Source organism: Equus przewalskii, chromosome 26 (assembly GCF_037783145.1).
Source record: "Equus przewalskii isolate Varuska chromosome 26, EquPr2, whole genome shotgun sequence".
Classification (NCBI taxonomy): domain Eukaryota; kingdom Metazoa; phylum Chordata; class Mammalia; order Perissodactyla; family Equidae; genus Equus; species Equus przewalskii.
Genome location: NC_091856.1, coordinates 32,427,665 through 32,451,281, shown reverse-complemented (window position 1 = coordinate 32,451,281; position 23,617 = coordinate 32,427,665). Strand labels below are relative to the sequence as shown.

The following is a 23,617-nucleotide window of genomic DNA, read 5'->3' as shown; positions in this document are numbered from 1 at the left end:
AATTCACAGTGAAGGACCCCCCTTCGCCAGTCAGAAGAGGTGGTGGCGTGGAGGTGCAGCACGTGGGGGCGGTTTTGGGGGAACGTGGCCCCGTGGCCAGTAAAGGACAGCACCACTGCAGACTGGCTCAGGCCTTCACGGCACAGGGGTCACCTTTTATTTTTGATTGAAAATGCCCACCAAGGAGGAGCCTCAGGCACAGCCAAGAGTGAGGAAACAGACCTCTCCCCATGCTGCAGGCTGTCGTGACAGTCACTGAGGTCACCAGAGCCCCCTCACCAAATAGGACTCAACACGAACGCCCCCCCAGCTGCAGGAGACAGCAGGCTCGCAGCGCCCGGCCCATCCCCCCGAGGTCAAGTCCTGCACAGCCATGTTAAGGGCTCTGCTGCTCTTAAGGCCGCCAGGCCCGAGGCCATAGGTGATCCGACGGCCTATTTCTATGCAGGGCCTCCCTGCCCAGGCCTCGCCTCTGGAGGCTGCACAGCCAGGCTACCGCCTCACTGCCCCGTAGCCACACCCCTCCCCGCTGGGCCCCATTATGCCTTTTTAAAAAAGCCTGTATAGTGAGTGAACAGCAGACAGGTATATTTGGTGGCCTCACTCCACACTCCCAAACCACCAACGTGGAGCCTCTGGGTCTCGCCCGGCAGCCAGCCCCCGCTCATCGCAGGGCCAAGCTGTAGACGTGGTAGATCTCGTCGGGGAGGTTCTCCTGCCGCTCCTGTGCCAGGAGGCTGAGGCCCGCACTGCGGATGATGCTGCGGACCACCTCGAGGTCCCGGCACACGCTGCTGTCCACGTCGTCCAGGATCACGCCCTCCTGGGCCATGTTGTCTTTGATGACAATGATGCCATTGGGGCGCAGGCCCCGCTTGCAGCGCCGCAGGAACTCAGCCAGGTGCTGGTCGGTCAGGTGGCCTGGCGAAGACAGAGGCATGGTCACCACCGCACGTTTCTTTCAGCCACCACTTAGCACTTACTCTCTGCTTAACACACAGGGCCTCACTGGCACTCTCAACAGTCCACGGGGGGTTTACTAAGCCCCGTTTTATGTAAGAAGCTGGCTCAGAAGTCACCTACCCGAGGGCAATCGCCAAGTATGCAGCTGGGAGTTTGCCTCGACTGGGGTGACTGGCAGGCCCCGCCCGACACCTACAGCCCGTGCCACCCGCCCCTCCCAGGCCTGGATCACAGGGAGGGCACCAAACAGTTCCTTCCCTCCAGACTGCAGCTTCTCAGGACCACAGAACACAGGGCCAGACCGAGGGTGTTCCCAAAGGGCTGCACTGTTCCCCGTGCAGCGGCTGGCCGACCGCTGGCACAGGCTGCGCCAGGCCCGCAGCCCAGGAAGGGCACCCTGGGCGCACTGCTGGGCTGCGCGGATGCACGGCAGGACGGCAAGGCAGCACCCCCCACTGCCAACAGCAGAGACAGCCAGGGCTTCCACTTCTCTTATTTAAGAAATCCTTACTATAACGCACCTCCACATTTCTGAATGAAGTAAGTTATTGGTCAATTAAATTTTTTCAACAAAAAACTGCCCCTAAATGGGCTGCAGCAGGTATTAAGTTGAAACAAAGGAAAGAAGGAGACGTCCTTTCTAGGCAGGGTCTCCGCCCGTCCTGGGAGCCCTGGGGGAGCTGAGGAAGCCCCGCGGCCCGCCTGCTGCAGGCGCCCCGCTCCCAGGCCCGCATGGGCAGCCCGGCTGCGCAGCGGGACAGCGCAGGGAGGTGGGGAAGGAGCGGAACGCGCACCTATCACCCACTGGATCCAGATCACGTCGTAGGAGCTGGGCTCGGGGCTGAAGTCCTGGAGCCCGCAGCAGAAGTAGTTCCGCACCCTCTTGCCCTCCTCCCCCAGGTAGGTCTTAGCTTTGACCAGAAAGTCCTCCGTCACGTCCACCATGTCCACCACTCCGAAGAGCGGCAAGAGCAGCCGCTTGGTGATCCTTCCAATGCCGGCTCCGCAGTCCAGGGCGCAGGAGGTTCCCGTCTTGTTTGGGCCTTCCTAAAAAGCGGAGCACAGACGCTAAGGAAGGGCTGGAGAGCCAGAGGGACGCTGTCACTGCAAATTCCTCATGAGCCCCAGAATCACTCAAATAGGACTGGGCACAGGCTGGTGGCCGGCGCTAGTGGGGACATCAGTGGGTATGAGCACCGCACACACTTTTCCTGGGCCACACGCTTCTAAAATGAAAGCCACTTCTACTTAGAGGTGACAGCTCGATCAGGTGCACTCATCTCAGTCCTGAGGCCCATTGAAACGACAGCAGAGAGAATGAAAAGAACTCAAGCAGTGAAAGAATGGAAGAGGGCAATGAGCAAACACCAGATTCTAACCAACTGGGGAAGGTGGCAAGTGGGTGGGGAGACCCTGGACAGACGGGGCAGCAGCAGCCTCCCGTGCTTGCCAAGGGAGAGACGAGAGGGCGGCGGGGGCAGGGACTCAGAGCCTGTGTTCAGCAGAACAGCCCAGACGCCACGGACATGGCAGAAGAGCAGAGGTTTCGCTCCTGGCCAAACCGACAGGTGAAAGGAAGACTACTCTGTTCTGGCCTCCGGGAGTCGCCAGCATTGCGGCCGGCTCCTGCCTGGTCACTTGAGCACAGAATAGCAGCTGCCCCCGCCCCACCCTGCTCTTCCAGGCCTGGGTGGTAGACACTGACGGATGACCAGAGACCCTGCAGTGTACATGGAAAGGTGGTGCCCCACGCAGACGGGCAGTGCCACCAGCGCCACATCCTCTCCTCCTGGAGAGCACACCAGACCTGCCTACCCTCAAAAACCTCTGCAGGAACTTCCGGGAGCTGTTGATGTCGATGCTGGAGATGTGGCCATACCCCCCGAGCATGCCGTCCACCGTGGGCGGGACTTCTTTCCAGTACGTCTTGGCCTTCGAATAGAATTGTTTCTCATCTTCTATCACCTCGCTCGTCATGCTGTCACCAGCCACGTCTCTGCTCAGGCACCCAACTCAGCAGCGGCACCTCCTGAATGAAGAAAAGGAGTGAAATCAGCCAGGTCGAGAGCCCCGGCCTCACACCGTGCTTCTCGCCGGTCACACAGTCCTGCCTGAGGCAGAGGAACGTCCAGTGTCCCCAAATCTGCTGCCCCTGGAGACAGTGCCTTCTGTCTCTTCAAGTCGTTTTGCAAAGCTCTCTTCCTATCAGAGCAGGGGAGCCAGCGTCCTGGCTTCTAGTGCTTTCCTTACTCTACATGACACTTGACTTAATGGCTTCTGATCTGAGAATACAGAAAACCTGATCTACACTCGAGAAAGGAGAGCGACACAGGGAACCCAAGTGTCCTGCATGGACATTGCCTCGGGTCCTGGAGGGGCCGGAGGAGTCCCCATGCCTCCCTCCCTCTCACTCCAGCGTGTGCACAGGAACAAGCTCACTGAGGGGGCCGGTCCCTCGTTAACCGTGACCGGCCCGTGTCAGGCACCCTGCTGAGAACCGGGGAGACAGCCAGACGGAAGATAGCTACAGACACAGGAATCACAGCTGTGCGAGGGCTGCGGAGCAGTACGAGGTGCTGGAGGAGCAGACCCCGGAGGAGCCCGACTTCACTGGGGTCAGGAAGGCAGCCCAGGGAAGGGACACCCCGGCTGAAACTCGGGATGAGGCAGGGCTGGCTCGGCAAACCGGGTGGGCAGACTGCTCCAGGAAGAAAGGAGCATGCAGGGAGCCCCTGTGGGTCCCATGGAGGGGATCAGACGGCGCCCTGCAGGGCAGTGGGCATGAAGAGGTATGCTCTGGAAGACTGCTGGCAGCTGTGGGGACTGTGCAGGCAAGAGTGCAGCAGCCCCCGGGAGCGTGTGAGCGGAACGGACGGAGGGGCATGCAGAGCACGGCCGGGCAGCGGGGCGCAGGCCCACGGCGGCGCTCAGAAGAGGGAGGACGGCCGGGCAGCGGGGCGCAGGCCCACGGAGGCACTCAGCAGAGGGAGGACAGCCGGGCAGCGGGGCGCAGGCCCATGGCGGTGCTCAGCAGAGGGAGGACGGCTGGGCAGCACCACGTGCAGCAGCCTGGCCACCTCACACCAGGGGTGAGAGAAGGCCCACACCTCTCCCCCAGGCATGGGCACTCCCCAACAAACGTCCACCACGTTCAGGTGCGCTCCGGCTGCTGTGAGGCTAGTTGAGAAAGGCTGACCCCGAGAGCTTCCCGTCCACTAGGAGAGATGGGGAAAATGGAACCAACTGAAACACTTCACTGTTCAGGGACAAGGGTTGGCACCACAACGAAGACAAGTTCCAATCGCTGTACTGACTGAAGAGCCCTCTGGGCTAACAGCCAGGGGGCCTCGGTTCTAAATGCTGCACCCTCCCATCCTGGCTCACGAGCGTCCCACAGGGTCCCAGCACCTGAAGCCGTCCTCCCCGACCCGGGAAGAGAGGGTGGCACACTGCTTCCAAGAACGAACTCTCACTCCAACCCTGAGGTGCAGGGCAAGCAGAAGAATGTGGAGGCCGTCCAGCCCCCAAGAATGCTCCCTGCAGCAGAGTGGGCCTCCCAGTAGCTCCCGGAGGGCTGACATGAAGGGACCAGTCTGATGTCACCACATAGCTGGGTTTGGGGGCTGCTTATGTGGGTGCGGTCTGAAAGGTCAAGTGGCTGCCAACAAGCACCACAGCACCCGTGTCAGCCCCTCCACCACTGCCCAGGAGGGACACCGTCAAAGCCGACTCTGCCAGGCCGCACCCGCAGCGCTCCCACTCAGACTGGAGCTCAGTGACGCCGGCCTGCCCCATGCTCCTCCCTGCCCCCTCCCTCAGCAAACTTCCGGTTCTGTATTCAAATCTATCTCCCCACTGGACTGGGAGCTCCTTGCAGAGGCAACACCAAGATGTAATGCTGTATTTCTTTTGCATCCCACGCAGCACCTAGGTATTCAACAGAAAGTTCACTCAGAGTAAATCTGGAGCCAAACACGTACCTGGCTGTACTCTCTCTGCCCTGTCTGCCTTCCCGCCCAGGATGTACGCTTCCTGGGGGCAGGGCCATGACCTTGTACACCATTAGCCCAGTACCTGATACAAAGTGGGTGTTTACTAATCAGCTGTTGAACGAATCAAAGAATGAGCTTTGTGCGGCTACAGTCCTTTTCCACTTTTAAGAAAATCCTACAGCCAAGAATCTAACCATTCAGAACTGACAACACTGAAGGCCGTTACCGACAATATAATTTTTTGCTTTACCAAAAGCCTTTAAACATGATTCCTTTAAATGTCAAGGTTCCCCGAATAATTTAATTTACAGGAATTCCACTTACAGGCGGATTCTAGGAACAAGCCAGGGGAGGCATATCTAGGCCGGGAAATAGCGAGTATAACTTTGACATTTGTTCTAAAAGCTGATTCATTAGTAAACATGACTCTGGGGGCCCTGTCTGCACTGTGCCTCCCGGTGTCCAGATTGGAGTGGGCAGGGGTGGAGGAACGGCGGGGTCATCACATAGCAGCAAGTCCTTCCATACTCTGTCCACAGCACAGCAAGGCGCTGCATGGCTGCAGGGATGGGGAGGGGCCTGGGCACAACCTGGCTCTGTGTGTGCTCTGGGATAGCTCGGAGGGGAAGAGAAATCCTTCGCTCAGTGAACTTCTGCTCCTCAATGGTAGAATTTGTCTGCGCATCCTTCATGGTCATCTGGCCACCTCCCCCCGACCCCAAGGTATTCGAGGTGACACCTGGGCAGCCGCCCCAGCCACCTTCTCTTTTCCCAAGATCCATGGAAGAGAATGGTATTTGAACGGTCACCATCAGTGCTCTGCAGAGTCATCTCATCCTCCCCATTTACCTGCTCTAAGAAGCGGCCTGGCAGCAAGAGGAGGCAAGAGCCTACCTGAAGTCCCCTCCTCCCTCTCGAAGCCTGCTGGACAGGGCTGTTCCCTGGATCTGTGCGGGAGCAGCTGCACAGATGAGAATGGCAGGGTGCTCTATGAAAAAGAAAGAAAAGGAGGGAGGGAGTAAAAATAATAGAGGAAGAATGTAAAAACAAGGCTCTGATGGAATCAGGTCTGAATCCTGGCCTTGCTTCTCACCGGTTGTGTAAGCTCAACTAAGACACCTAAACTCAGTTAAGTAAGTTTCTTTATCTACAAAATGGGAACAGCAATATTGACTTTACAGGAAGGCTGTGACGATTAAATGTGGATATAAAAGCATAAAGTGATCCAGACAGTACTGGGCACATATTATCTTGACTTTATAAATCTCTGTCAAATGAGAGTCTCGTCAATTTTCTCTGCCAATTGTGAAGATCAAATGAGAAAAATGCACTGAAATGCCTTAAAAATTGTAGGGTGCCGTACACATCTCAGGGATCATTACTGTCACGCTGGGTGGTCAATCCAGCACACTCAGCTCTGCCAGTCTGCAGAGGAAGGGAGCCAGCTTCCCATCCGTGTAAACACAGAAACACCGCAGATTCTGGAGACAGCTATCTCTTGTGATTCTGTGGCTTCCGGTCTCCACCAATGCTTGTACCTCCAACCCTCCCAGTCCCCGGTTTACAGGACAGAAAAACGGTTCCACTAAAGGAGTGATGCACCTTAAAAAACACACAGGGAACCAGGAACAGAATAAGGAGGGAATCCAAACTTCTCACCCCAGTCAAAGCCCTAGTCTTCCCAGGGGCTCATCCCCTCTCTCTGGGCAAAGATCCTGTACACTCTGACCATGGGCAATACCGCCCCACCCACCAGCAGGGCCTGACCCACTGTTTCTACTCCTTATTGTACAGACGGAGAAACCAGCGTCCAGACAGCGCACACAGCTGACGGGCAGCAAAGCCTGGGCCTTTCGATATGGCAGCCTCTCTGCCAACAGGCTGACCTTGGCTCCAAGGGCTCTCGGCGGCCAGCTGTCTTTTGAGCGGCACCTGTGTCGGGCCGTTCCTGGGGCTGGGTCCAAGGTGAAATCCGACAGCAACTCCTATGCAACGGGCGCTACCCTGTGCCGCTCGGAACTGGGCACTGCACTGAATCCTCACCCTCACGCTCCGAGCGGGTGCTCTCCTTACCCCCGTCTCTCAGAGGGGAAACTGAGGCTCAGGGAGGGAAAGGGACTTGCTGCGGCCCGGGGGCCGGCGTGGGGGAGCGACCACCCAGGCGCTGGGGGCCTCAGCCTTCCTCCTCTACCCCTACCCCAGCCCAGGTCCGGCTCGCGGAGCCCCCGGGCGCGCACGTGCGGCCGCGCCGGCTCGCGCCCGGGTCACGTGACGGGCCGGGGCCTGGGCGCCGGGGGGGGCCGGGCCTCCCCTCTCCCGGCGCCGCCGCCCCCGCTCCGCCGCGCGCTACTCACCCCGGGCGGGGGCTCCCGGGACGCGGAGAAGAGGACGCGGAACAGGAAGGGGGCGGCGGGGAAGACCGCACCAGGCCACACCGGCTCCGTCAGACCGCGGCCAGACGCGCCACCGCGCGGCGCACGCCGCCTTTGTCTGCGCACGTCACTTCCGGTCGCCCGGGGGCGGGGCCTCGGCGGGCTCCGCCCCGCGATCGGCTTGCCCTGCCCATTGTGTCCTGACCTGGAAGGACCTCCCCGACTTAAAGGGGCCGCCGCGCCGACCCTCTCCCGACCCCAGCACCCGCACCAGTTCTTTTGGAGGCTGCAAGCCTGGACTTTTAAAAACGAGAGTTCTAGGGGTTTCCCACTGGGTAAAAAGGGGAGGAAAAAGCCTTATTCCTCAAATCCAACCCTCAACGATTAGCATCTTAAAATAATATACACATCCAAAAAACAAAGCCAAAAAGAATACCTTTGGCAGTGCCAAGGGGTTGCCACCCCAAATAAGCAGAACAAGTCCATGATATTTCTATTTCAAAAAGGTTGCCCTCCCTAGGCTCCTGCCATATATAGAAATTCTGGCGCAGTCCTTGAAGCAGCCTTGATGGAGATGTAATTTTGCAGGTGGCTAGACCTTGTGAACCTCTCCGAGCCTCAGTCTCCTCTTCTGCTAGACAGATGTGATAATTACTCACCTTTCAACGCTCCGAGGGTTAAACTTGTGGGATATTGTAGTCAAGCCTTCAGTCCTGCGCTTGCCGCTGGCTCTCAGTAAACAGAAGCTGTTATAATGACAATATTCATCATAAGTTCATTTTTCCTAAACTGACATCCTGGTTTTAGATTTACAGTGCCTTCTTCCGGGTGCTACACATAGGAGGTGCTTAAAGTGTGTACACTCTAATGAAGCGAAAGTTATGGGGGTGTGAGGGGGTGTTGAAAAGCCCCACCCGCAGCAGAGTCCCCCACATCTGCCTATGTACATATTATCTGGCACCCTCTCTAGCGGACTCCAGGTCAGACGTGGTTCCCTGGCCTGGGCCCCTCTCCCAAGCTTCATTTTCCACGTCTCCAAGGGAAAGGGATAAAGCCTGGGCTATCTCAATTGCTGGGGGTGTCCATAATCTTCTTTTGGGGGCAGCTCTGAGCTCTCCTGGGATGCCTGAAAATCCACCCTACATTTTTTTCCTGTTGATGGAAGATAAAGTCCCTTCCCCACACCTGGGTTCCAAGGCCTTCCCAGGTCTGGCCAGCCCCTGACCTCAGAGCCTCTTGCATCGAGTCCCCGAACATCACACGTAGTAGTTGCTCAATAAATGTCTGCGGCGGGCGAGAGCTGGAGAGCTCCTTTGAAATCATCTAGTTAATCTGGCGTTCCTCGTCCAGTTCTTAAAAACTCACATGCCCTTAGAATAAATATCAAAATTTCTCACCTTCCCCATTCACGATTCTAACTTCCCAAGGAGGTAGCCCTTCCATCCCTAGGGGAGGAGTATTTGCAGACAATGGCACACATTGTCTGTCATGCCTCCTCCAGGCAGACGCCCTGTGATTTGAATTACAAAGTCATTTTTTTCATTTTTCAAATTATAAAATTACACCAGGCCAGTGAAATTACTGGTCCAAACTACCCTTGTCCCCCACTCCATTTTCACAGTACAAGCTTCTTCCCTGCCCCTGCCCAGCCGAGAATCACCAACGCGGCCCACCAGTCCATTTGACCATGGAGCCCTGACAAAAGAGACTTGTCCAGCATCACACAGCAAACACAAGCACAGCATGGACTGGAAACTGGTTCTCTTTGTTTCCAGGCCCACTGCGTTCCTACCGCCCAGCCCAAACATGACCCACCTGGGCCTCCGGATCAGGAAGGGGTAGTGGGACCCTGGGCCCTCTGTCCCTCCTGGTCAGGAGTCCTGCCACGGGCTTGTGACTGCAGTCTTGGTATCCTGAGCACAACAGCCCCGCCCTCTGCCCCCAGGCCTCAGTGCCCTCTGCTCCTTTCCTGGCCTTGGGTGGGGGCGGATCACAATGACCCTGAGGAGGCCCTGGAGGCAGCAGGGAGGGGCCCGCAGAGGGACCAGACCAGGAAGATGGGCTCTCCCAAGGACCGGCCCACCTGTTAGGGGGCTCTAAACTCATAGCACCTTCTCTGGCCCCACCCAGACCCCACCAGGGTGAGTGGGATGCTAGGAGCCAGCTCAGGGCTGACAACAGACTGGGAGTGGGCGTGATGGGGAGGGGCACACTCGAAGACCCCCAGTGACAGAAGCAGGCGGCAGGTCTGGGGGGTCTGCCTCACATATAAAAATACGTGTCTTGGGGGCTGGCCCCACGGCACAGTGCTTAAGTTTGCACGTTCCACTTCAGTGGCCCAGGGTTCGCCAGTTCAGATCCCGGGTATGGACCTATGCACTGCTTGTCAAGCCATGCTGTGGCAGGCATCCCACATATAAAGTAGAGGAAGATGGGCACGGATGTTAGCTCAGGGCCAGTCTTCCTCAGCAAAAAGAGGAGGATTGGTGGTGGATGTTAGCTCAGGGCTAATCTTCCTCAAAAAAAGAGAAAGTCTTGGCCCCACCCCAGACCTACTGAATCAGAATCTGAGGCACCTGTATTTTCAACAAGTGCCCCACCCCAAGGGGCTCTGAGGCTCCAGCAGGACCAGACAGCAGCTGGGCTGGTCTCTCCTTTCAAGATGGTTCTGGTTTCCCAGTTCCCAGTGGAGCGCCCCCAACAGTGACAGCCTCCAGGACTGAACACTCCAGCGCTAGGCCCTCCCTACTACATAGAGAGCTCTCTCCCACGATGTTTATTCCTTCTTACAAAGGAGCAGGTGCTCTGTTATCCCCATTCTACAGATGAGGGCGCTGCGAGAAGGGAATTCATTGGCTCCCTAGGTTACAGAGTTACAAGGTTAGGTTACAAGGTTACAAAGCTACTAAGTAGTGGAGCTGAAATTAAATCCTAAATAATAATAAATTTGAAAGTAAGAAGAAGAGCGGCTAGTCTTTGTTGCAGCAGGTACGACGTGCCTGCCACTATTCCAAGCTACTGACACGTGCTTGCTCATTTAAACGTCACAGCAGCTCAGAAAGGTGGGTAGTCTCTCCGTCACCATTTTTCAGGTGAGGAAACAGAAGCTGGCGAGCTCCAGCCTGAACCACTCACTGTCGGGGGAGCCGGCGGGCCTGCCCCCAAACCACACTGCCCCGCTCTGGGCACGATGGCCTGGGGGCTGGTCCATGCCCTCCTCTCCACCTCCCACAGCACCTCCCCGCCCCCACTGACGTGAGGATGCCCTGAGCCGAGAGCAGGGCCGGACATGCCCAGGCGTCACCCCAAGCCCGGGGCCCAGTGGGTGGCGCCCAAGGGGTTCCCGGGCGAGGGCGACGGCGCCCGCCGCAGGAGACCCCCGCTGCTGCCCAGGCTGCCTCCGCCCGAGCTGCGAGCATCTTGGGGCGCGGACGGCTTAGGGGGCTCGAGGGCCTCGGGGGGCGGCGCCGGGTGGTGGCAGACCCCCCGGGGCCAGGCCTCGCCCGCGGCGCCTGGGGAGGGCGTCAGGAGCCCCCCGCCGCGCCTGCCCGCCCTGCCCACCGTGGCCCCGCGGGCGGCGCAGGACCGGACGGGGCTGAGGTCGCTGCTGCTGCCGCCCCTGTTCCTGGCCCGCGCGGCCCGGGCACCGGCGCCCCCGCGCCCCGAGCCTCGAGAGTGCGAGGACCCCCGGAGGGGCCCGGCCAAGGAGGCCGCGGACTCCTTGGGCGCCCTCCTAGGAGAGTTCCTCCCCAGCAGGTTCCGGGAGTTCCTACGCCGGCTGGGCGTGGAGCGTGCGGAGCAGCCGCGGCCGGGGAGTGAGGCCCTGCCGGGGTCCCCAGGGGGCGGGGCAAGGGCGGGGCTGAGGCATTTCCAGCGGGGGCCGCCAGGATGCGCAGAAGGATGCTAATGTTGGTCTGTGTGCCTAGCAGAGCGCTGGCAGCCCCCCCTTGAGGGCGGGTCCACCATTGCCCCTATTGTACAGATGAGGAAGCTGAGAACCAAGGCCATATGACTAGGAAGAGCCTAGTAAGGACTGTCCCCAAGCAAAGGCTCATAACTCTTTCCACCTCCTTCTGGCTCCCAGCATCCTCAGCAGCGCAACACCAAAGGAGTGTGTCAGAGCGCTGCCAGAGGTGTCCTTGCTGTCCCAGAGCCTCCTTCCTCCCAGACCTGCAGTAAGTGTTGGTGACCTGTTGGTGGGGACAGGGTGACCGTGGACGCTCGGGGTGGGGGGTGGGGGGGCGACTCTGACCACTCATGCCAGGTGTGGCCTATTTGTCTTCAAGGGGCAAGTCATCGTTCATCCGGAACAGTCTTAAGAAGATTTTGCTCCATCAGATACCTGCCCTGGGGACCTCGAAGAGAGACCACTTGCAATTCACTACGATCAAGAAGGCCAGCCAGTGAGTTCTGGGAGGATGGGGGTAGGAGAGTGGGGAGAAGAGCATTTCTTCCCTTCCTTGCCTTTGTCTTTCACCCATGAGTTTATACATTTAGCCACCTATTCATCCATCTATGTGTGTGTCCATGAATCAGGTCTTCTGCCAAAGCACCCATAATCCATCCCTGAATCTCCCCATCCCTCCCATCTAGCTAGTCATCCATCTGTTCACAAACTCCCAGAATTCTACCCACCCATCCATGAATCCAATGAGCAGTCATCTACAAATCCTCCCCTCCACTTATAAGTCCAGGATGCTGTCCATCTCTGATCTAGTCATGGAGCCACCTGCAAGTCTGCATACCCATTTGCATAATCATTCATGCACCCTCCATACATCCACCCATTCTCCTAAGATCCGGTCCCTCTATTCCGACCTTTTCGTTAATTCATCCATCAGTCCACCCGTCTACCCACCCACCCACCACTCTTCCACCCTTTTGCCCATGCCACCATTCATTCATCCATTTCTTCCTCTAACTTTTATCAGGTTTTACTATATTTCAAATCTTGGGGGGAATAAAATAAGGAGTGGAGATAGGAGAAGAGCCTGAGCCTTAGAGCTTCCTGGGCCTGGATGCCGTAGCTCTGATGAAGCAGGAGAGAATGCAGAAAGAATTCCTCCAGCTTAAATAGGCTCAAACGGGGTGAAGGGTGGACAGCACTGCCATGAATTCAAAGACCAGAGAGAGCAAATATACTGTAAAATGTACAAATGGAACATACATGCCATTCCTTCTCATTCGGGACCCATGGCAGACAGTACCTGTTGATCACAGCACTTTTCCCGGCTGGGCCTCAGAACCCTTCCTGACACAGTGCTCCAGGCAGACACCACTGATGGATCAGAGTAGGTGCCAGAAATGAAACACATTTGCCAAACCAGGAACTTTCAATCAATCAGGCCAAATAAACACACTACTTCGCACAAGATATGGTAAACGAAAGTATGGAATTCATTATCTCAAATGCAAGTAACAGCAGGGCTGGACATGTTCCCACTGTTTCCTACTCAAGAGCTAATACATGAGCACCGTCCGGTGTGTGAGATTGGCTGGTAGGCCCTCTGGGGGACACCGGGAGCGTTAGAACGGGCCCCAGCAGCCTTTGAGAGGAGAAGCTGAGATTTCAGACCTGTGGGCAGAGCTGGGGCGTGCCTTGGCCTGGCCTGGAGGCCAGCGCAGAGAAGGATTGATAAGCAGATAGCTTGGTAACCAGGTCCCAGTGCCTGTAGCCAGGGGCTGTCTGGGACACCGCCTGGCCACCTGGGTCTTCACTGGGCTGGGGAGAAGCATCCCGTCTGTGTCCACACAGACGTGAAGATGTGGTTAGATAAGTGGATGCAGATACATCACTATGTAAGTACTTGAGGTCAAACACGGCATTTCTGAACCACAGAGCCACGGACGGATCAGGCAGGCTCTCCTGCAGCCTTGCCCTTGGGGCTGAAATTAATAACAACAGAAGTAACAATAACAGACACCCTTTACTGAGCGCAGGCCCGGCGCCAGGCCCTGTCCTGGATGCCTAACGTAAGTTATGTGATACTCACCAAACTCTTACGAGGATGCTGTCATCGTGCCTACAATATATAATGCATAATTTAAAGGGGAGACCTGCAAAATGGAGACGGGAGGGTGGTCTGCCCAAGTCACGCGCTGGGCAGGGGCGTGACTGAGATGGACGATTATATTAAGAATAGTTCCCAGTTGGAGATGTTTACTGTGGGCCCCGCGGACCCTGGGTGGGGTGCTCTGCAGCCCATTTCATCTCTTCACAGCCCTGTATGGTGGGCACAACGATGATCCCCATTTTACAGATAAAGAAAATGAGGCTCAAAAGGGTTAAGACTGAAACCCAGGACTGCCTGAATCCGGAGTTCATATCTATTCTCTCTGCTGAATGGCTTGATGTGGAAGAGCACTGGCTCTGGAGTCAGGATTCAAATCTTGGCTCTGCCCCTTACCAGCTGTGTGCTCTTCGGCAAGTTGCAAAAAATCTCTGTGCCTCAGTTTCCTCATCTGTAAAATGGGAGTAATAATCGCGTCTCACAGGGCTGTGTGGCTGAGTGGGCTGATGGTGTCCAATGCTTGTGACCTGACACGCTTGGTCAGCTGTTGTGACTGTCAGGGGCCTTCCCCTGCCCCCGCGCCTCTCAGCAGGCCCCACAGCACACAGGCCCCCCCGGCTCAAGGCTGTGTCCCCCACAGCTCCTCGGAGGAAGGCTCAGGGCACTGCAGGCGGTGCTCTCCATTCCGAGTGCGGTTTGCTGACGAGACCCTGCGGGACACAGCACTCCGCTACTGGGAGCGCAGCTGTGCGGGTAAGCAGACAGGATGGGGAGCCCTGGGACTCCAGAAGGTTCCAGCCTGGAGCAGGGAGAGCAGAGGCTAAGGCCCTGGCTCCCAGCGTAAGGGAGCAGCCTGCAGAGGTTAAGAGGCTACTGGCCCTGCCGGGGAGGCACCTGAACTGGCCTCTCCAAAGCATGTCAGGGTGACCTTCAAGGGCCAAGTAGAGGGTCCCAGGCCCAGCAGAGATGTCCCACGGCAGGTGGCACCAGAGGGCAGCTGCAGTGGTGGCCCAGGAGACACAGGCTGCCCAGGCCTGGCCACCACTGAAGGACTCCTCCTTGCCAAGGGTTCCCACCGCCACGTCTACCCACCTTGGAAGCTGCGCCTGCAGCCCCCAACCCCACGCCTGGCCTCACACACGGCCTACAGGGGCTGGAGATGGTTGGAAAGCACCAGAAGCATCTTCTCCCCATATCCAGGAAGGCAGACCTCAGGGACCTGGAGGAGGAGGGGCCCAGAAAGGTCCAGAAGATAGAGTCTTCTCTCTCCTGGGGAGGGGCAGCACCACATGGTATGGCAGAGAAACTGGGAACCACAGGCCAGGTCCCCCGCAGATGTGCGTGCTCAGCCCTCTGGGGATGGACGCGATGGTGTCCGTGGGCACAGTTTCCAGTGTTTTCTGAAGTGGGCGTCAGGAGGCAGGTGGGAAGATACCTGTCTATGCTCTGGTGTGCCCTTCACCAGCCCCCCCTTTCCCCCTCTGCCCGGCCTCTTCTCTTCTCAGCATCCAGCAGCCCCAGGGCTTCCAACAGTCAATCAACAGCTTGCATCCATTTACCAAGCGCCTACTGCATGCAGTGTCAGGAAATAGCTGCCCCAAAGCCTGGCTGTGGGTAAAGCTCTAAAAATCCAGGACCCTCCCTGATTCAGGAGGGCCCCTGCCCAGCCCCCTGGGGCCACAGGAAGTTGGAGATAGAAGCTGGAACTTTGCACAACTTCTAGTTGTCTGCTGGGGAAGCCGAGGCCCTGGGAGCAGGTGACACGGCAGCCTAGAAGCCAGGTGCCCCCGGCCACTCCTGGGAAGCCAGGGAAAGGAGGAGGTGCCGGAGAAACAGTGTCATGCGAAGGGCAGTTGGCTGGCCTGGGAGACGCTGCGTTGTCAGCCAGTGGCCTCGAGGGGCTGTGGTCACACCCCAGGGCGGCAGAGTGGGGCTCGGCTGGCTGCTTCCCAGCCCCCTCCATCCTGAGACAGCCGCTGGGGAATTTGGGGTCTCCAACCAGCCAGAAGGGCAGCTGTTGGACAAGACAGACTCCGAGCCCCGAGATACCCTCCATCCCTGTAGGAGTCTCAGCCTCAGATTTCCATAGGGGAGTGACTGGCCCCCCTGCTATGGGAAAGGGGGCCCTTTTCGGGCTGGAGCAGGAGAGGGAGGGTGTGTTTGGGGGGGGGCACAGCTTGGGTAATAAAGGCAGAAACAGTCACGCAATATAGTTTTAAAACCGGAGGCTTCTCTGGAGGCAGCCAGAAGGCGCTGGGGAGCCCGGGGTTGCCATGGAGACAGGGCTCTGCCTGGCTTCGCCTGCCAGAGGGAGGAGAGTGGGGGCGCGGGTGCCCCCTCCCGGTAGAGATCTCACCTGTGCCCTTGCTCCTCCAGTCCAGCAGGGCAGCCTCAAGAACGGGACAGCCACCCGGTCGTTGGCATCAGAGTGGGCGTTCGGGAGCCTGGGGAGATGGCTGGAGAATCTGCCCAAAGACCTGTACTCCAGCGCCAAGGCGGAGGCCGTGGCCGGCTCCCCATTCAGCTGGAACTACCCCTGCCGGTGAGGCGCCATGCACCGTGCCGGGCCTCCCCCTCCTCACCCTGTGGACCTCCCATCCAGCCGTGGGCAGGCTGAGGGTCTGGGCCCTTGAGGGTGGATCTGGCACTCAGGGTCCATGCAGCTCACAGGCTCCTGTCCCCCTCAGGTGCACCCAGGAGCCGCAGGGCCACCTCTCTGAGGACGCCTCCATGAGGAGCAGGCTGCCTGTCATCCCCAGGGCCACCACCCAGAGGCAGCAGGGGGACCTCAAAACCTTCCCGGACACCCACAGAATCCTGGAGCAAGTGGGCAAATCGCCCTGCTCCTGGAGCCAGAAGCTGGTGAGCACCTGCCGGCAGCCAGCTGCCTGGAGCTGGGTGGGGTGGCTGTCACCGGGTAAAGCCTGACCTAAGCCCTTGGCTACGTGGTGGCTCCAGAACTGGGCTGCCTGGGTTCAGGTCCCAGCTCCACACTTGCAAGCAGGGGGGACTTTCTGCGTTTGTTTCCTCATCTGTAAAATGGGGCTGACCACTGTGCCTGCCCCCTCGGGCTGCGGTGCAGAATCCCCCTGTGCCTGGGGAACCCCATCTCCTGCCTGGAGGTCCCCACAGCCCCCAGCTGGTCGTCCTTCTCCCTCTAGGAGTCCTTCCTGCCCAGCTTGGTGCTGCACACAGTCCTGAGGCAAGACTGCCCTAAGGGGTACCAGCTCCTCCTGCCCTCTGCAACCTTGCAGCGGGCTCAGCGGTGAATGGCCACCGGAGCCCAAGCCCAGGCCTGGACACGGCCCAGGGGTGAGGGGAGGCCTTCCCTGCCCTACAAATAAACGCACAGCCCAGGCCGGGACCTGCTGCTTGGTCTCCCCCTACAAGCCTCTCCAAGTGCCTGGTTGCTGGTCTCCCGGGGGCCTGGACCAAGGGGAAGGAGGAGGCGGAGTGGGCTGGGATGAGTCTGAGAGTGGGGTGAGGCATCCCCAGGGGTCAAGGTTCGTTCAAGTAAACCCCTCTTCTGGAATGTGGGAGACCCTTCACACACCTTAAACCTGGGACCAAGCCTCTATCGACCTAGATCAGCCCATACCTGAAACAGCCACCTGCCCCCAGCCTCTCTCTTCAAGTGGAACCAAAGGCTGCTTGCTGACCTCCACTGTGGGGCGAGGGCGTCCAGACTCCCCAGTGGGAAAGGAGCCCTGTGTGGGCATGAAGGTTTGTCTTCTGTGTTCCCCAGGCCAGGGTCACACCATCTGGTCCCTGGTGGGCAAGCATCTGGGTGCAGCTGGGCCAGATGCTTCCCAGTCGTGGGGGGAAGCGGCAGTGTTCAAAGTGGCCACGTCAAGAGGTGCAGGTACCGCCCGAGTGTATCTGACCGCCGTACTGACCCCGCAGGGCCACCCGCATCAGCCTGTCTGCAGGTTTCGCCACACCTGGGTTCTAACTCCAGGAGGAGGTCGCGCCCCATCCCCGCCCCTCTCTCCTTGAAGCGGCGCCTCGGCCCCACCCCTCGCCAGGCCCAGGATCCGGGTCTTTATCGCCGCCTCCTGGCCAGGGAGGAAAGAGCCACGGGATCCAGGCCCAGGCGCCGCGCTGATCTGGGAAGGGTGGGATCTGGGGGGACGGGCGGTGGGGATCTTAGGGCCAGGGCGGCGTGTGGATGGGGGAGGCCTGTCTTGAAGGGGTGCTCTGGCTCCAGAAGAAAGGCCACAGGTCTAGGCCCGGTTTGCAGAAGCCCTGTGGGGATGGGAGGGGGCAGGGCTGCAGCCGCCCTTCACTCGGGGCTGGAGTGGGGTTTCAACCCGGGGCAAGAACTCTCCCCTCCGCCTCCTTTTCTGGACTGGCGCGCCCCCGCCCAGGGTTTCTATTTCCGGGAGAGCCGGCGGGTCTCAGAGGACCCCTGCTCCTACCGCACCTCCCCCGGTGACCTGGCGCAGCCCGCCTCACCCTCTCCGAGCCTCAGTTTCCCCCGGGGGCTGCGCCGGGCCCCCGCCCCTCCGCCGCCTGCCGCGCCGCGCCGCGCCCACGCGGGGGCAGTGTTGGCCTGGCTTTGGCGCCGCCCGGCGCGGCAGAAACTTCTCGGCCTCTGGCTCGAGGGTCGGAAACTTTTCCCCACGCCCCTCCCGCCACCTGCCCGGACCAGCCTGTCTCTCTGGCACCAGAAACTGCCCCGCCTGCGACGGCGCCGGTGCGGTCCGCAGCGAGCACTGGGAGCCGAGTCCCGCGGGGGGCGCGCAGGGCCGGGGCGGCTGGGGAGCCCTCGGCGCGTCTGGGGCCCCCGAGGCGGGGCGGCGGCGGGGTGGCCGGGCGGATGGAGGGGCGCCAGCGGGCACCAGACGGGGGTGGGGGGGGACTCGCCAGCCTGGGCCCCTCCGCGGAGGCGCAGGCGGGCGGGGGGCGATGCGGCGTCCCTGCACCCCCTCGCGCCCCAAGAGCGCGGCGGACCCCCGCCGCCCCCTGCCCGCCCGCCTTGCCCGCCTCGTCCGGGCCCCGGCCTCCTTTTCGAAATCCTTCCCGCCCCGCTGTCCCCGCTCCGCGCTGCTCCTCCTCCCCCTGCTCACGAACACGGATTCTGTGTCAAGAGGACCTTGAGCATCAGCTCGAGCCTCTCATCCCGCCAGTCACAGCGCAGACCCAGCGACACTCGGGGACACCCGCGCACGGGGCCGCGGAGACGCACCCGACACACACACACACACACACACGCACGCACACACACACACGGCAAACACGCCGCACACACAGACACCCGCAGACAGGGCCCGCGGAGATGCACACTGTGCACACCACACACACAAACACCTGCACACACACGCAGACACACACACAGACACCCACAGACAGGGCCCACGGAGATGCACACTGTGCACACCACACACACAAACACCTGCACACACGCAGACACACACACGGACACCCACAGACAGGGCCCACGGAGGTGTACACTGCGCACACCACACACACACAGACACCCACAGACAGGGTCCACGGAGATGCACACTGTGCACACCACACACGCAGACACACACACACAGACACAGACGGGGTCCATGGAGATGCACACTACACACACACACACACAGCAGAAGGCAGGGCCCATGGAGACACACATGGCACACAGACACCACACACAGCAAATACACCACACGGAGACACCAGAGACACACACACAGACATCAGAGAAACATGCACTACACAAGAGATGCACACTCCACAGAGACACACCCCACAAAAACATGCCCCCCAGACACCAGCCACGCATGCACACACAGATAGACACACTACAAGCACGTGCCCACACCTGTGCATACGCAAAGACCCACACCACACACACCTGGAAACACCATACACTTACAGACACACACATGCCTACCCTCCCACAGTTAGCGTCTCCCAGTGACCGCAGCCCCCACATTCTGGGGTCCACCTGCTGACCTGGAGGCTGAGATGCGCCCCCCTCCCCCATGCCACCCTCCTAGGTCTGTCCACCGACAGGCCCCTCCCCCAGCACAGGCGCAGCTTGATCCTGACCCCCGGCGACCAGGAAGGCTGCGGGGGGGGGGGGGGGGGGGGGGGGGAATGCAGTGAGGGCTGGGCCCCCTTCCAGCTGTCCCAGGTCCTCAGTCTCACCCCCGCACCAGGGCTCCCAGTTAGGGTCCTCTTCCTGGTACATGTCCACTCAGGATGGCGGGTGGCGGTCCCTCCTGGGCTCCAGGGGGCAGTGGCTGGAAGGCCCGGAAAGTGGGGCTCCAGCTCCTGCTCCCCAAACCTCAGAGCCCCTGGACGTCTGGGGGCGGGGCAGGGGCACCCCCCCTACTGGCCTCTACAGTTCCTGTCTGTCCTTCTCACTCTGAGCAGTCCCTCCCCGCCCTGCCCTGGCCAGGGGCAGCCCTGTGCCAAACCGCCCCTGTGCCAAACTGGAGTGCGGGGCAATGGGAGCTGGGTCTGGTTTGGGGGTGGCGGAGGGGGAGGAATGACTCCCAGCCCAGGGTGGAAGGAAGGGATGGGGGAGGCAGGAAACCACTGCTCCTTTCTCCTGAGCGTCCCCGCCTCACTGGGCCTCTCCACCCACTGCGAGGCCATCTCCTTAGCAGATAAGGAAACAGGCCTAGAGAAGTCAGGGAGTCAAGTCCGGGCTGTGGTGTTCTCTCATAAGCCACTGAGATGAAGAAACCAAGGCACAGAGAGGTTAAGTCACTTTCCCAGGGTCACACAGCTGAGCTCCAGATAGGATATCAGTGATGAGAGCTGGGACGGGGAAGCACAGGCAGGTGCTTGGGGAGCCCAGGGCAGCTGCCTCCTCTGAAACTGAGGTTCCAAACTCCAGATGGTAAGCTCTGTGCACACCTCGGTTCCGTTCCTTCTTCTTCATTCACTGAACACAGTTTTTTGAGCCTCCACAAGTATCCAGCTTCGTGCCGGGCCCTGTGGACATGTGTTCCCGCCTCAGGGAGCCCCCTTCTTGGCGACGGAGACACAGGCGTGTGACCCCCACCGTCAGGTGCACAGAGCTCCTAGGTCAGAGGGGCCCTGCACTGGGTTTGATGCCCTGCTGTTGTCATCTTGAAACTCTTAATCAAATTTGACTTACTTTTATTTATTTACCTTTTTGAGGCAGATTAGCCCTGAGCTAACATCTACCACCAATCCTCGTCTTTTTGCTGAGGAAGACTGGCCCTGAGCTAACATCCATGCCCATCTTCCTCTGTTTTATATGTGGGACGCCTGCCACAGCATGGCTTGATGAGTGGTGTTTAGGTCCGTGCCGGGGATATAGAACCCCGGGCCACCGAAGCGGAACGTGTGAACTTAACCACTGCACCACCGGCCAGCCCCCAAATTTGACTAAATTTGACCCTGCGTTTCCATTTTGCCCCAGGCCTTGCAAATTGTGTAGCTGGCGGTGGACGCAGACCTTCAGCTGCTGCAGAGCTGGGCTGGGGCCTTGGGGAGGGCGGGCCCAGGGTCCAGGAGGGTTTCTCAGAGGCAGTAAGGGATTGGCCCGGAAGTGGGCTTTGTCCTGACCCCAAATCCTGACCTGGGTCCCTGGATCCCTGGGGGCAGCTCCCTGGGAGCTGGGCCGGTGTCAGACAGGAGGTCAGGCCCAGCTGAGTTCCAGAAGGACGTTAGGAATCGCCCTGCCCTGTCTTCCGGAGACAAGGCCGTGGGCGCCCATGTGTATTTCTGGTGGTGATTTCGCATCTCGCTGGCCGCACCGCTTTCCTGTGCTTGGCCTTCTCATTTCACCTCTAACTTCGAGACCACTGAAGGCTCTTTTAGGGCCTTTAATTGTGTAGATGGAGAAGTTGGGACCCAGGGGGTCACACTGCCAGTGTGGGGGTTCTGGTCACCCACGGGCGGCTCCTGGCCTCGGCACAGTGCACTCTGCATCCCTTTGTGTGATTCCGCCCCAGCCCTCCCCCTCAGCCTCCCTCCTGTCCTAGTTTCAGGACTACAGTGGAAGGAGCCAGAGCTCTGTCCTGAGAGGGAGGTACTGTGACGATCCCCATTTCTCCATGAGGCTCAGAGAGGTGCACCCACCGTCCTGGGGTCACACAGCTGAACCAAGACTGGAACCTGCGAAGCTGCACTACCTGCCAGGAACAGGTTCACATTCCCAGGGGTACAAGACTCCTTGCCATATACTCACAGCGTCCTCGGTGCCAGATGGGGAAGCCCCGACTTCAGTGGGTGAGAATTGGGCAAAGGACCCTTCCAGCTGACAGCCAGCAGGATGAGCTGGCGGGCGTCCCAGCAAGGCCTGGGGGGCGGGGCAGGTGTGGGTACCCGGCCCCCTAGGCCCCAGCTGCACGGAGGCTCCTGGCACACCCCGGGGCGGCCCGCGCCTGTCGCCAGGAAGGCTGGCATCAGCTGGTCGACCGTGCCTGGGGCTTCGAGTCAGCGTTTGGGTTCGAAGTGGTATTTTCATTGTGTTTTGTTTATTCCACGCTTGCCTTTGAAATCTGTTTTCGCACCTTCCCATCCCAGAGAAGGGAGCTGGTTTGGCTACAACATGCCGTGTTGTCTCAGCCTTAAAAATGATTCCCCTTGAGTTGGGGGCTCATCATCCCTGAGCACAGGTGGCCCCTCAGGTGCTGGTGTCTGTGGTGGGTCTGCAGGACAGGACGGCCCGACACCCTTCTGCTTCGGCCGCGCTGGGCCAGGCGACAGGCAGCCCTCAAACCCTGTGCCAAGACGGAACCTCCAGGTACCAGGGACGCCGTCAAGGCTGGCACCGGAGGGTCAACTGATGGGGGGGGGGGTCATGTGATGAAAGCTAAGGGCCTCATCTGTCCAGAAAAACGTACCTGCACACAGAGCTTTCAGCCAATTCCAGGAGCTTCTAGGACCTTCTGAGGCCCATTCAGAGCCCTCCCTCCAGCTTAGAGCCGGTTCCTAAGGGAATCCCACACTCAGCCTTTTCCTAATCATAGTCGCTAAAATTGAGCACTTGCTCTGTTTCAGGGACTGTACCGTGGGCTTCCTCAGATTAACTCATTTGCTCCTCATGATTGAGGCACAGAGATGTTGGCTCACTTGCCCAAGGTCACACAGCTGGCAAGTGGCTAAGCCAGGATCTAAGCCCAGCCAATCTAGCCCAGTCTGTACTCTCAACCTAACACGCACACATGCGCACACAGGCATGCACATGCACACATGCACATGCATGGTGCCTGGCCCCTGAGTAAACCTGTGGGTTAGGCCCAGGGTGAACCCGGGGTGGAGAGCCCCAGGTAATGCGCCTGGGCTTGGGGTCTGGCCAAGCTGGGTGACAGGGTGTGGTCCTTGTGAGGGTCAGATAAGACCCGCATGGAGTCTCGGCCCAGCGCAGGGGCTCCACTTGGGGTGGGGGGAGCTGATAGTACTGGGATGAAGGAACAGACTGGGGGGGCAGGCCCCCCTCACAGTGACTGCCATCCACACAGACTCCTCCCTCCTCCCCTTCCTCCTGCCCTCTGATTCCCTCCTCCCTCCCTCTCTCTCCTTCTCTGCCTCCCCTTCCTGCTGGCTCCCCCCCTTCCATCCTCCTTCCCTCCCCTCTGCCTTCCTCCCCCGCCAACACCCTCCCAGAGAAGGATGAGCCTTGCTCGCCCCCTATAAGCAGCCGTGCTCAGCCTATGGCCTAATGGCCCGGCCCTGTCCACAGTGCACTTCTGAGAAGCCCAGACCACGTGAGGGGGCCACTGCTTGTTCCCCATTTGCACTTGGCTGAGCCCACAAACCAGGCCAGGCCGTCCCCCCCCACCCCCCAACGGAGCCTGTGCCGCCCTCTCTCCTCCCCACGGCAGGGCGGACGCAGCAGCTTCCACCATCCAGGCCGGGATCGCCAGCGTTTGTGGAGTTAGGGCCGTAATAGTATTTTCCAACAGCTTTTGGTGGTTTAATAGAATTGTGGGTAAATCTAACTTGTAAATTTTCCCTTCTGATCTTCCTCCTTCTTTTCACAGCAGCTGAGCAGGGTTTAGAACAGGACTGGAGCGGGCTCCCTCCTCAGTCCTGCTCCCAGCCAGGGTTCTCCTGAGGTGTGAGGTCCTGGGCTGGCCCTGAGGTGGCCGCTGCAGGCTGGATCCCTGGTTGCCAGTCTTGACTCTCCACCCCCACCCCAGCACTGACTGGCCCAGGCAGGCTGCTCCTCCAAGCCCCAGGTCCTGCGGCTCTGCCTCCTCCCTGACTCCTCCCTCCATGCTCCCCCTCACTCTGCAGCAGGCTTCTCGCTTCTTTTCTACTCTCCTGAGCCAAACTCCTTCATGCCCCAGGGCCTTTGCACATG

The 23,617-nt window shown here is 59.5% G+C and overlaps 2 protein-coding genes across 22 annotated transcripts; one reads left to right on the top strand and one right to left on the bottom strand.

The window, feature by feature from the left end:
- Positions 1 to 127: 127 nt before the first annotated feature.
- Positions 128 to 10,339, bottom strand: NTMT1 (N-terminal Xaa-Pro-Lys N-methyltransferase 1). Of its 20 annotated transcripts, none has more exons than XM_070596888.1 (7): positions 9,143 to 10,339; positions 8,513 to 8,697; positions 7,987 to 8,073; positions 5,850 to 5,943; positions 2,779 to 2,992; positions 1,758 to 2,010; positions 128 to 921 (listed from the first exon to the last, which is right to left on the bottom strand). In XM_070596888.1, exons 5-7 carry the CDS (start codon positions 2,938 to 2,940, stop codon positions 665 to 667), a joined length of 672 nt encoding a protein of 223 aa, XP_070452989.1. In that variant the 5' UTR covers positions 2,941 to 2,992; positions 5,850 to 5,943; positions 7,987 to 8,073; positions 8,513 to 8,697; positions 9,143 to 10,339; the 3' UTR covers positions 128 to 664. The 20 variants fall into 20 exon arrangements, with proteins under 20 accessions (XP_070452989.1, XP_070452990.1, XP_070452987.1 ...); XM_070596889.1 differs by having other exon boundaries at positions 5,805 to 5,943; positions 8,553 to 8,697; positions 9,143 to 9,797; XM_070596886.1 differs by lacking the exon at positions 8,513 to 8,697 and adding an exon at positions 8,725 to 8,837 and having other exon boundaries at positions 9,143 to 9,280.
- Positions 10,340 to 10,472: 133 nt separating this feature from the next.
- On the top strand, positions 10,473 to 16,727 carry C26H9orf50 (chromosome 26 C9orf50 homolog). Of its 2 annotated transcripts, XR_545110.2 has the most exons (8): positions 10,473 to 11,142; positions 11,412 to 11,502; positions 11,614 to 11,730; positions 13,979 to 14,091; positions 14,844 to 14,952; positions 15,715 to 15,880; positions 16,026 to 16,200; positions 16,500 to 16,727. XR_545110.2 is itself a non-coding variant. In XM_008521602.2 (7 exons), exons 1-7 carry the CDS (start codon positions 10,617 to 10,619, stop codon positions 16,605 to 16,607), a joined length of 1,296 nt encoding a protein of 431 aa, XP_008519824.2. In that variant the 5' UTR covers positions 10,473 to 10,616; the 3' UTR covers positions 16,608 to 16,727. The 2 variants fall into 2 exon arrangements, 1 of the variants encoding a protein (XP_008519824.2); XM_008521602.2 differs by lacking the exon at positions 14,844 to 14,952.
- The last annotated feature ends 6,890 nt before the right edge of the window (positions 16,728 to 23,617 follow it).

What these genes read in the sequence shown, in the direction of transcription:
- NTMT1 (XM_070596888.1), bottom strand. Translation starts at nt 2,940, where the DNA reads ATGACGAGCGAGGTGATAGAAGATGAGAAACAATTCTATTCGAAGGCC. An exon ending in TCCTGCAGAGGTTTTTGAGG is followed by an intron (nt 2,011 to 2,778) that starts GTAGGCAGGTCT and finishes TCCGCTTTTTAG; the next exon opens with GAAGGCCCAAACAAGACGGG. An exon ending in CTGGATCCAGTGGGTGATAG is followed by an intron (nt 922 to 1,757) that starts GTGCGCGTTCCG and finishes TGTCTTCGCCAG; the next exon opens with GCCACCTGACCGACCAGCAC.
- C26H9orf50 (XM_008521602.2), top strand. Translation starts at nt 10,617, where the DNA reads ATGCCCAGGCGTCACCCCAAGCCCGGGGCCCAGTGGGTGGCGCCCAAG. An exon ending in ACGATCAAGAAGGCCAGCCA is followed by an intron (nt 11,731 to 13,978) that starts GTGAGTTCTGGG and finishes TGTCCCCCACAG; the next exon opens with CTCCTCGGAGGAAGGCTCAG. An exon ending in AGCTGGAACTACCCCTGCCG is followed by an intron (nt 15,881 to 16,025) that starts GTGAGGCGCCAT and finishes TGTCCCCCTCAG; the next exon opens with GTGCACCCAGGAGCCGCAGG.